General features: G+C 39.0%; 1 protein-coding gene across 2 annotated transcripts in view; it reads right to left on the bottom strand.

The window, feature by feature from the left end:
* Satb2 (SATB homeobox 2) overlaps positions 1-13,255 on the bottom strand; it is a 176,000-nt gene that overhangs the window by 27,315 nt on the left and 135,430 nt on the right. For both annotated transcript variants that reach the window (XM_048808248.1, XM_015481199.2), the window contains exon 10: positions 8,074-8,271. In XM_048808248.1, coding sequence (XP_048664205.1) covers positions 8,074-8,271 — 198 coding nt within the window. The remainder of the gene's footprint in view (positions 1-8,073; positions 8,272-13,255) is intronic.

Below are 13,255 nucleotides of genomic sequence, written 5' to 3' on the forward strand. Positions count from 1 at the left end.
TTGGGCACTGATTTCCTGCTATTTATGTATCCATGGAACTTCACATTTTTGAAAAAGGTCATATGACTCTCCCTTGATATGAATTTATACTAGACTTGTTAATCATACTTGCAACAAACTACCATGACCAAAAGGCAGGTTCCCAGGGGCCATACTTTCCTGAAGGGGCCCTAACTTTCTGGCCCTAGGTTGCCCATTTGTAGGTTATCTGTAAGTGGTCTAGAGCCAGTTGGATTTCTACTTCCTATTCTTCTTAAGATTGTTCTGGGATTTTGCCTAAGAAAGCTCTCCCTTTAAAATGCAGTGCCTTCCAAATTAAGCATTCAGACTACTTGTTGGAAAATCAATATTAAGAAAGCCTGCCTTCATGGCGATAAGATGGACCAATTTCCTTCTCAAATGAGTTTAAAGTGGTAAACAGGGAGTAGGCAACAGAAGCTGGGCTTTGATAAAGGTCAGGAGAAAGATCATGAGATTGAGCAGGAATCCAGGGCAGGCCAAGGCTTTGAGGAGGCCGAATCACAATTTAGAGAAACTATGAATATTACTCAGAAGTTACATGATAGACAAATATACAATAAATGGCAAGTGAGGTGATGGTTGGAAGAAAATCTTCATAGTGGGAAGAAGCTGACATGGGGAAGAGGCTGGAATGCTAAAGATGGCCAAGGAGAAGGCAACCCATGAACAGCAGCTGCTGAATCCCTAGTTCCAGGCTTAAGAAATCTGACCATTCTCAGAGTTATGGATTTTAATGAAATTCTATCATCTTCAGTTTATTTGAGATTTCTGTGTCTTATAAAAGGAAAATTAAAAAGAAAAACACCTTAATGAAACTTTATTTATTTTTTTTAAATATTTATTTTATAGTTGGACACAATACCTTTGTTTCACTCAATTATTTTTTACGTGGTGCTAAGGATCGAACCCAGGGTCCCATGCATGGGAGACGAGCACTCTACCGCTGAGCCACAACCCCAGCCCCATGAAACTTTAAATGTAAAAAAAAAAAAAAAAAAAATAGGCAGGCCAACTTTCCCTAAATATCCAGAAAAGACACAGCTAAGCCCAATCTACTGACTAGCAAACTGATAATCTGCTTCAACTTTCTGATATTTTCAGTCAGGGAAACTTATTCCATAACACTGTGGAAGAAGGTGAACCCAAGATGGACATGTCCATCTCCTAGAATAAAAAGAACTGATTACAAATGACTTTCAACTCTCTATATTTCTGAATAACACATTTTAAAAATTAGACATGTTGAAGAACTGGTGAAAAGCAAACCAAGAATACTTTTAAGTTGAATAAATGCATGATGGATAACATAGTATTAGTATGCAAAAAAGTTAGTGTGGCCTCTAAAGTTTTCCCAAGTGAGAACCAACTTCTTTGTACCCAACTGATGCAATATTTCACTAGAAATGGCAAGGGTTCTTTTACATCTCACCTCAGGACTTGAGTTGGGTTTCAAAACTCTGGAGCCACATTCAAACAGCAGGCTTTGAGCAGGAGTTTGGAATAAATCCAAGGTGAAAAAAAATTCTAATAACCTGATTATAGAATTTGCAAACATCCTTAATCAATTAATTAGCTTATTTATTTTCCTGGAAACTGTTCTTTTGGAAGCAAATTCATAAATCAAGATCTAGTCTGTACAAGTAAGAGTAGGAGAGCAGGACTGAATGCTTGTTGCTGAAAGGCAGTACCCTCAAGTGTTAGGAAGGACAGTCACATTCTAAAGTTATCTTAAAACTGCAAAAGCAGTTTGATGAAATGTGGAAATTTTACTCCTTTTCGTTTTGGCATCATACTGATGAGTTATATAATTTTTGTCCTTCAAAAAAGAAAGCTCACAAAGCTATTACTATTCAGTTGAATGATTAAAAATAAAATGATATATGTTAACAGTTTTGTATAATATCAGGCAGCTAATAGTAAGTGCTTGGGGAATGCTGGCTGTGGCCATTTAGAACTTCTTTCCAGCACGTGCACGCGCACAGACACACACACACACACACACACACACACACACACACACCCCTCCAAAGGTGAACAGATGTGAATTTAAGTTCTCACTTTGGGCAAGTAACTAAATTTCTTCAACCTTCGGTTTCTCATCTGTGAAAGTAGATGAAAAAACAACCACTCTCTTAGTTTGTCATAATGACTGAAGAAGAGAAAATGTAAAAAAAATCTCATATTTTGGAGAGTTTGATTTCCAAAAGGCTAGTTGCTGCCAGGGAAGAAGAGGAGGAGGAGGAGGAGAAAAAGGAGAGGTGTCACTGTTATTATTACTACTAGGTTTTGTACAGGAGAACCTCCAGAATCAGCCTCAGAGATATCATGATTCTTCATCTTACGCTGTTCCTGGGGCTTCACGACTAAAGACCATGGGCACCGTAAGCTGGGGAAGCCTGTTTGGGTGATTGTCCTGCACATTGTGGAATATTTGGCAACATCTCTGGCCTTCATCCAGTAGATCCCAGTAGCCCTTTCAAATTATAATAACCAAAAATGTTTCCAGAAACTGACAAATATCCCACGGTACACAAAATCACTTCTAGGTGAAAACCATTAGTGGACACCAATGACAGGAAGTCTGTGTCTCAGAAAATTCCCTGAGCGATCTGCAATCCAAATGAGTAAAAGCAAAATGCTGGTATCTGGCTGTCACCGGCCAGGTCTCACATTCTTACTCAATGTAGAGCATGGAATTTTAAAACAAGTACTTGTCAGGAAACCACATAGCAGCAAGCTCAGAATTCCTGAACTTACAAAATAACTGATGGAAACCCTGTGGTGGAAATACAATAAAGCAATAAAAGCACAAACTACACAGACCTGAACAATTTGGCAAAAGCTCCCTAATCAACCCCACTCAGAGACCTAGTCACAGTATGAGAGATGTCCTTTCTTCTTTAATGCATTCGGAGAGAAGTGTGGTCAGAGGAAAAACTGGGTGCCAGAAACGCTGTGTTTCATTCAGCAGGGGATCCTGGCTTCAGGCAAGGTTCAACGACTGCTCTGGTTTTTCCAATTGTAAAATGGAGTTGGTAATAATGAATACCCAGACCTAACTACTTTTTGATTCTAGGAGAGGATATCCATTCACTATAGGGCCTCAGGTCATAATAACCGCGAGGTGGGAAATCATTACAACCACAAGAAATAATTTTGTCCCCAACCTTTTATAGCAGAAAATAAAATTTATTTCATCTTTTTTCATGGAATGTTTTGGTTTGGCTTGGTTTGCTTCACCATGTCTCACCTCTGTTGATCTTTGTGCTGGCTACACTTGAACTACAGACATAATGTAGGTTAGTATTTTTCAACTTTCTTCCCCATTATCAACACCCCATGGAGGCTTTTTAAAGTATTTTTTTTCCTAATCATTTCCCCATTTCATAAAACTTTAATGCCAGAGATAATGCTAAATATCTCTTTATGTATTGAATCCCTTTAGAGGACCACAAACCATGTAAATCTAAGATTTTTATGCTTCCTAAGAACCACTTTTTACCCGCTAGGGGCAAGGTTGCCCTCACTGTGGATCCAAAAGCATGAATGGATTCAGTTAACAAAATGTGTTTAGAGGCCAGAAGGCCAGCTTCTTCTCAGAAATATTTAAATAGGGCCTCTGGAGATTTGGAATTCCAAAAAGAAACTTAAGAGAAGCCAGATAATTCAATATGACATGAAAGCGTCCCTAAAGAGACTGGATTCCCAAGGAGGAACCATCTTACTCTTCAACAATAGTCAAGTTTCTGGGGCTCACAATACTCCTTGTTGGTACCAAATTCATCATGGTCTCAGCTGCAATCCTGCCTTATTTCTGAAGTGAAATTCCATCAAACATGCATTTATTGGTAAGTATGTGAAGGATTGTGTCAAGTGTTAAGATTATAAAAATAAATGATATATACTGTCCACCATTAAAAAAATCAGAGGCCCAGGCAAAGGCATTTGAGCTTTGGTATAGTAACTTCAGATATGGGGATGGAATCACAGAGGCCAGATTACCTCATGGGGGCAAAATGACACTACAGATGTGAAGCCTAAATGAATGGAGTGGACAGGCTGTATGAGCACAAGCATAGAGAGCAGGTGATGCGGATCTGGGCAGCAGGATGTGAGTGGGTTCCCTATAGGAAGAGTGGAGCTCTGACCATGGGGCACTCTGAGTCAGTGTGAGGGTCAGATCTTTAAATTTTCCAGATTTTATGTTACATCTCCTGACTTTTAAACATGGGTTTACAATTTTAAAACTTTAAAGGGCTTAAAAGAGAAATATGTGCAGGCAATTAGCAGACTGCCCATTTGTAAACTCTGTCAACCATTGGCAAGAAAACCTTCCTCTTATTTGTAAGGAGAGAGGCTGTGACTCCAAAGGACTTGTCAGCATCACAGAACACACCAATGAGGAGGGTGGCAGGAAGCTCCTTATTTGATCTAGTACATGTGTGGGGCCCTAACACAACAGATTAAACCATCAAGTCCTTATGCACAAACATCACTGCCTCGTATCTTCTCCCCTTAGGAAAAATAAAGGACTAGTGTACTCAAATTACCTAGAGAAATGTAAGTGGTACTTTTCCATGACCAGTGGGGAGGACATCTCTGCATTTTATTAGGCTGCATATGTGAGAAGCTCTTGATCATCACCAGTTCAACTCATTCTTCACAATTTAGTAATGGCACATTTTCCATCTAATTATGAAATACAGCATTGCTAAACTAATATCATCCTACGTATGAATTTTAAAATCTCTAAAAACATAAGTAAATATATCTCCCTAAAATTCTAGCTGATACAAGAGCACAAGTGAATTCCAATGAGTCCAGTGACGGCTTTTGGACAATTACAGACATTTTTTAAGGACTTGGTATCTTTTTCAATACAGTCCTCCCCAAGTCACAGAGGTTATGCCAGCTAAATTCTTCAGTCTTAGGAATTCTGATGACTGGTTTCAGTTATTTTCTTCATTTTTTCACATTATAACTGCAATAAATAATTAATCCACAGCTTTGCATTTAGCTGACAAACATAAATTCAGCAAAGCAGTTGTCAGAGACAGGCACACTATGTATAAAACTAAAAAAAGTGATGTACCAAAAATTGATGGGATCAAGGTCAATGGGTAGGATATTTTCAATGTACAGGAAATTACCTTGTTTGTAAACTCTTTAGCTAATATCTGAGGGATAAGTATAAACTTTCCCAAAATAAATGAATTTATCTAAGTAATATCAGAATTTAATGTTAATAGCCGCAAAGTACTGAAAACTGAAATGGAAAATTATAGACTGATTCTTGCTTACCCATTAAATGTTGTCAGCACAGTATCTAATTCTGACATACAAACATAAAAGATAATAAAACTCATAAATCAATTGGCTGTCTGCTTCTAAGATACTTCATTCAAACTAGTCAATTGTAAAGCAATTAACCGTAAGCTGGACATCCTTTTAGCTATATACACACGAGGCTCACACAGACAATTTCTGGACAAGGATTTAAGACCAATGGTATGGAAGCTATCATTCAAATTAGGTAATCTTCAATCATAATAGAGACTGGGTTTTCATGTTCTTATCTCAAAATTTTCTAAGCTTTCAACTTAGATCATTATTGTACTACTGAAATGGGCCTTTCACTAAGCTCTAGAAGAAGTCAGTTTTTCTCCCTTGGACATAGGCTGGACCATGCAAAGTCAATGTCAGTGGTTCCAAAGGCAGCCTTTGGCCTCGTGCTAGTTTAGGACAGAAATCTGGACCAGTTTACATAGCAATGAGGAAAAAAAAAAAGGAGGGGGCAATAGCAAGTTTCTCTGGCTGAATTCATACTGTTTGTATGGTCTTTAGTCTAAAGCTGTACATTTAATTTCTGTGATATTTAAAATTATTAAATTTTATGAAATGATACTGATAATAAATGGAAACTTCCCTTGACTTTTTCAAATAAATTTATTTCCTAAAATAAAAGACAACTTATAGAGGTCCCTTTTTAATTCTAAGAAGTTAAAATTTCAAAGTCAGAAAACCACTGCACTGTGTGACTCAGTATGCTGGTCTTATTATCTGCAGGGAGGTGCCCTAGTGTTTGGATGAGGCCCCAGCCAGGAAAGGACTAACACTGGAAAGGGGGAGGCTGGGTCCTGAAGAGTAAGCCTGTGGTTCAGCCTCCTGGGAACAAGTGACTCTGCCACCCACTAACTGTGCACCCTGATCCTCCACCCATCCTGGGTTCACTGCAGACACTGCAAGAGACTTCCTAGATGAATCCGTCAGCCTAACAATTCATTCTATGGACAACTCACTCTACAAACTCAGCCTTGGAAACTGACCAATGATGGCATGAAAGCATTGACTGAGATGTCAATATTTGGATGAAAAGTGACCTGATGGACCGTTAACTTCTGGCTTCTCCCCCAGGCATGTGAGGATGGAGCAAACGGAAGGGACACAGACACCTTGGGGTGTATTTCACCACATTCTTCAATGCCTCTCTCCTATTACATCTTTATCAAGAAAACATAGCACACCCTTTCGCATCTTCTCTTCCATTCTTCACTTTTATTCCCTTTTATTTATTTATTTTTGGTGCCAGGGGCATTTAACCACTGAGCCACATCCCCAATCCTCTTGTTGTTGTTGTTGTTCTTTTTAGATATATGGGACAGGAAAGTGTATTTTGACATATTATACGTATGTGGAGTATAACTTATTCTAATTAGGATCCCATTCTGTGGTTGTACATGATGTGGAGTTACACTGGTCATATATTCATAAATGAATAGCAAAGTTATGTCCAATTCATCCTATTGTTTGTCCTATTCCCAACCTCTCTCCTTCCCTTCATTCCTCTTTAACTAATCCAATGAAATTCCATTCTTCCCTCTCCCCCTTATTGTGTGTTAGCACCCACATATCAAAGAGAATATTCAGCCTTTGGTTTTGTGGGTTTGGCTTATTTAACTTAGCATGATATACTCCAGTTCCATCCATTTACCAGCAAATGCCATAATTTCATTCATTATGGCTGAGTAATGTTCCCTTATGTATACATACCACATTTTCCCCAACCTTCCTTCCTTTCTTTCTTTATTTATTTATCATTTTGAGATAGGGTCATGTTAAGTTGCTTAGGGCCTGACAGAGTTGCTGAGGCTGACTTTGAACTTGCCATCCTCTTGCCTAGGCCTCCTGAGTTGATGGGATTAAAGATGTATGCCAGTTCACTGGGCCCACATGCTTGCACTCTTGCCTCAACTTCTCCTTTGTACACAGGAAATTCAGAGAGAGGCCATAAATGGTCCTCTGCAGTAGCAGCAGTGACTGATGCTACTGGGCAGCAGAACCGAACCTATTCATGAGCAAAATTCTAGGGAGTCTCATCACAGACACCCTAGCTAATACTTCTTGAAAGTAACTTATTTTAGAATACAGAGTCAGTAAACTCAGTTAATTTCAGGAAAAAAAAATAGTATTTGTTTCAATGAGAGCAAAAACTAAGCCAATAGAACATGCTACCCAAAAGGAGGCAGATTTCTAAAAGAGGAAACCAAAGACAGCAAAAACTCAACTTAAAATTCTAAGAATCTGTCACAATTTTTCTCAAAAAAGGTTCAGATGAGTTCAAAGGTATTCCTCAGGTCACATGGCTATGATCTCACCTTTACCAAATGTTCCATGGGAAATTTTGGATTAAACTCTTTCTTTCTTTCTTTTTAAAGGAAAAAAAAAAACTAATGGAGAATATGTTTTCTGATTGGGAGATTTAATTTTCCACAAGTGCTAGGGCTTCATAACCTCACAAGTAACATGCTCTGGGGGAAGCAGCCATCTTTTCATGAGACTTCTTAGTCATTTTTCTCTGTGCGCGCGCACACACACTCACACACACATGTACACTCATGCAGTGCTCATTGTGAAAATAGGGTCCTCTGTCAATGGGCATGTGGCATATGCGACCAACCCACAGGAAATGGTGTGGTGTGCCTCTCTGACCACTGGCAGCTGGGGCAGGCACAGGAAGTCCTGTGTGTTGGAGGGAGGGGGCGGAATGCTGACCTGCACCGGCTCAGGTGGGAGCTGGACCACGTGCTGCATGCGCTCACTGTGATGATGCCGTGACTCCTCTTCATAGATCACATCCCTCTCATGCTGGGGAAGATTCAGGAAACGACGGATAGTACACAGGTTCTCCCAGAGGGTGCGGTTTTCTGGGCTTGGGTTCTCCTTCCAGCGGAGCAGTTCACAGAGCCAGCCCTAGAGAGAGGAGGCCACCTGAGTTAGCCTGCAGAGTGGAGAGCAGCTGAGTGGGCCTGGACTTGAGGTAAGCACCATCCCACCTCATCATGTTTTTCCATGAAAATTGTTCCCACCAACCTGGGGAGATACTGAAAAAGTGTGATTCCAAAAACCAACCAGTGCCCACATAGGTACTTATGCCAATGCCTAAGAGTCTTCACTCTCCTGGAGCTTATCAGGTTTCCTCTAGAATATATCCTTGATTACAGTTTCAAATAGAAAGAACTTTCTAGATCCTCGAGTAAGATTACAGTTATCCAATTCTCAAAAAAGGTAACTTGTATTGGTCAGCTATAACTTTTGCAAGTTACCAAATTTACTAGCATTCCCATCTAAGAAAAGAGTGAAGATGAATATGTATCATAAGAGGACAAATTCTAAAGAAGAAAAAAATGTCTACATGTAAATAGCACTGAATTTTTAGGGAAGAAATATTCTTACAATCATTAGCAACTCTGCATAAGAAACAATAGCCCTAGCTAGAATGAAAAAAACAAATGTACATTTGCCATTTGCTCATTCTCTGGATGCCTTGGGCTCTAGGACCTCTCAACTATCATCTTCCTACCACAGCCACACCTGCAGGAAGGTAGGCAGTTGGTCAGGTCACACCTGCAAATGTCTGTCTCCCTACTCTGGCATCCGGATGTTCTCTCTCTTGCAACTGCATGAGAAAGAAAATGTAATGCAAATACTGATGGATTATATGAAAATAATACAAAGGATGCTGTCAACATCGCTCACTGACTCATGTCAAAATATTTTACCCAGTAGCTTTCTAACCCATCATTTCTAAGCTACATTGCTAATTTTAAAAATAAGAACTATCCCATATCACGCCTCTTGCAAGAGTAAAAATTTTTCTAAAAAGGTACATAAATAAACACTACTGACTACTGATTTTGTGAAAAATAAATCCCAAACCTCAACAAATTCTATATCATAACTTGTAAGCCAATGAAAGTTCCTGACACGCATCATAAAAACCCCATATAATATCATAAGCCGTTGTTTGTCTAACTCTCCACTGTGTCTTCTGCCTTTACCCAAAAAAAGGCAAGATTTGATTATCTCCGCTGCATCAGCCAAGACAGCAACACCAGCTGTTCTCATTGTGCAGCCTCTTCCTCGCGGCCTCCATGTTAATAACCTGATCATTCCATTTTCTCCTTCAACTGCCGGCTGCAGCACCACGAAGAGACAAAAACCCAGGCCCATCTGCAGCAGCTGTAGGCACTGAACTGTGAAGCCACTGGGGATTTATAAACTAATCTGTAACACAACACTGCCTTGTTTTTACAAGTGAGAGGCCACATTTGCGCAGACCTGATCTTTTCTTGCAATAAACTGGGAGCTTGGGAGAGTTAGAGGGTTAGGAAGAATGAAAACAAGATATCTTATCATTTGCTTGGAAATGTTTTTCCAAGCATTTTCATACTTCCTTTTTTTTCAATTCAGTTAAGAGATAGGTAATGGTTAAATTTTCAAGGTGCCATGTGTATGAAAAAAATGAAGACAAATTTTTGTTCCTACCAGAAAATAAATTATATTTAAATAAAAAATCTCCTGGTCCCAAAGTATTTCCTCAAGGGTTTCTTCATACAAAGGAAAGAATTCTTGAAATGAAAAATAAACCATCTGTAGGAAAAAAAATAAGCTCCTATTTCTCTGTCTTTTCACAGATCTGAATAAGTCTCCAACTGAACTCTTTCAAATGTTTCAAACAGGTATGTTTAACATCTCCCAGGGGAAGCGATAGCATAGAGACCAATCATTGAACGGAAAATAAAAACAAAAACCTACATCTGTTAAAAGATGAAGTTCTGAGATAGCCAGACCTTAAGGAAGACAGCACCTGCTGTTCCCCTGGAGGGATGAATTGCATTGTGGGAAGCCACAGCTTGAAAAGGAGACAGGTGACAGCTGAGTGGTATCTCCACTTATGACACTTGGAATGTCTTACACAACATTCATTGCCACGTTTGATTTATATGCACTGTTATAATCTGCACTCATTACAATCACTTAGAACAACACTCCGGGCCTCGTTATGGACTGTGTGCTGTCTGCCATCAGTCTTTAAGAAGTGTAGTGCTCAATTTGCCCACTGACATGCAAGGTCTTGACCTTGAAGCTATTAGGGAGCGGATTAGACACAAGTGTGATCATGTGTGCAGACATAAGCAAACCAAATTAATTTCTGGCATAGGGAAGTAGCCAACAAGACCCTGTTCTTAGGGCACCAGAGAACTTCCTCAAATCCCTGATGGAGCTGAGCTAATAGCATGTTTAAGGGAACCCGGTTTTGAAGATGAAGCACATTCATGGTATTTAGAGGATTATTAATCTAGTTTCCCCACAAAGTGTTTGCTTGGCTGATCAGATTAAGGGATGGAGCCTTCAACGGCACACCCCCACCACAGCAGGCCCTAAGAAATCTGTGCTACTTCACAGCCTTGGACATATTGCACCATGTGTACCCAGCTGCTTCAATAATTAGCTTATGAATGTATCAGCTGGTTCTGTGATTTTTATAAATAATAACTAACCTACGGAGCAGAAAGACTGTCGAGAGCCTTACAGTAGCACAAAATCACAAGGTACTCCTAACTCTAACTTGCTCTTCCACTAAATGCTGTATTCCCCACCAGCAGGGCCCCTGTGACGCCATTTATGAATATTTATTTCGTATCTGAGATGGCGTTATATTTTTTTGTCAGTTTTCTTCACAGCAGCCATGATTTGATTTCACTGGCTCCCTTGCCCACTCCATGTATCTGAGTATGTATCTTCAAGAAATCTATTCTACCTCACTTCCCCTCTCACCCACCATCTTCCTATTCACATGATCCTTCCCACCAGCCCATTTGGGATGCTTATCTCTGTTTTCTCAATAGGGTGTCTTATTAGCTTGTTTGGTGGCTAATGAACATGTGAGGAAACGTCATGCTGTTGCATGAACACCCATGTGTAAATTGTGAGTGAACCCATCACAGAAGAGATAAAGGGTCCCCACTTTGGGATTTTTTTTTCATTTATATAATTTTGCATGCCATCCAAGAAAGTTTTGCAGTATCAGGCAAAAAAAAAAAAGTGTAAATGTCAAATAAAACAGTGACAGATGACAGTATTCTCTATTGAATAGCACTGTTTCTGTCGTGCATGTTCAATGGGAACTCATGAATTATTAATAAACAAATCTCCTTTTTCTGTTAAAACTCTCAAGTAGGTTTTTTGTTGTTGTTCCCTGTGTGTTGTGTGGAGCATTCCAGGAGAATTATTTTCATTTCAGAAATGCTGATGCAGAAGTTCATCTGATTTCCAGCCGTGGCCAGCTCTATGAGTGGCATTGTGAACTATGTGTCTCTGCGGTTTCTCCCTTAGTTTGCTTATAAGTTTTGACCTGAGGTTAGTTGAGTATTCATATGGTCAGTTTAGTTTTTACAGTTTGATGAAACTAGGAATAAAGTGAGATACAAGTTTTTGAGCACAGCTTGGAAATGCAGACAGCATTAAACTTGCAGCCATGAGAAATAAGTTCCTTCTCTGTCATTAAACAACTGGATAACCTTCAAGTTAGTGGTTACCCTGTTGGAGTGTCTAGTGCTCAACTGTAAAAGCAGGGACTCACAAATGATGGTCTAAGTTGTTCTCCTGTTCTGCTTTCCATAATCTGTTGCCTTGCTATATGAAATAAGTAGCTGACAGTGATTAGTAATCAGGGATAAAAGTACAAAGACGAAACCACTTTGGCCAATTGGTCATGGTAAGTGTCACTGATGATGATACATTGATACCATGATACAATGCATTCAGGATACAATCTACTGCAAAGGACACAATATGGTATTCAAGGCAGTCTGGCCTCAAATGCATGACCTCAGTCATTGTGAGAAAACATCAGAAAAACTCAAATGAGAGATGTCTGACAAAATAATCAGTCCTCTTCAAAAGTGATGTAGTCATAAAAGGAAAGACTTAGGAATGGCTGCAGATTGAAGAAAAATAAGGAGAATCAACAATTAAATGCAATGTGGTTCCTGGATAGGTTCCTGGATATTTGTTAGCAGAAAAACTAGTTAGTTAACAGTATTTAAATTGTGTTAACCGTGTTAACATCCCCTAGTTTTGATAACTGCATTATTATCTATGATTGTACTATTGTGATGGAAGGTGTCGACGCTGATAGAAGCTAGGCGAGGGATGTAGAGTACAGGGCAATTATCCTTTCTGTGCTACTTTTGCAACATTTCTGAGAGTCTGAAATTAGTTCAAAACAAACAAACAAAAAATACAGCGACTACCTAGAAAGTATACACAAAAACATACATGAAGCCTAAGTAAAATTTTGCCACGAAATTCAAGATTAAAATTTTCTTTTACCTTCAATATCTGAACCAAGAGAAGGAACATAAAAGACTGCTTCTTTGCCATTGATGGTTAAAGAGTTCCTGAACATTCCGTGCATAAGCAAATAATATTTATTAACATCTCATTTTAGCCATCTCATCAGCCTCTTAAACAAATATATTTCCCTCAGTAGAAAAAACAACCCTGACCTCCTTTTCCAACTGTGCAGGTGAGGCAACACTCTACCAATCAAGATATGGTTTGTTTACAACCCACGTGTTCCTGAAAAGTTGAATGCCAATCTAAATTTACAAAGCAAATCATGTTGTAAATGTATTAGGTCTCCTTACTACTTGAAGAAATGTGCCACTAATTCCTTTTGGAAGATGAATCATAATAACTCCATAGTTTATCTTCTAGTAAACTGGTCATCATTAACAAGTTACATAAAAGAGACAACCTGTAGTTCACAGTCCAGGAGAATTAGAACACATAAGAACCACAATAAGAATCACAGTTTGCTCCTGTTTTTTTTTTTTTTTTTTTAACGTAGAGGGAGAGATTGAGAGTAGAGTAGAATTTTTAAATATTT

This window comes from Marmota marmota, unplaced genomic scaffold (genome assembly GCF_001458135.2).
Source record: "Marmota marmota marmota unplaced genomic scaffold, marMar, whole genome shotgun sequence".
NCBI lineage: Eukaryota > Metazoa > Chordata > Mammalia > Rodentia > Sciuridae > Marmota > Marmota marmota.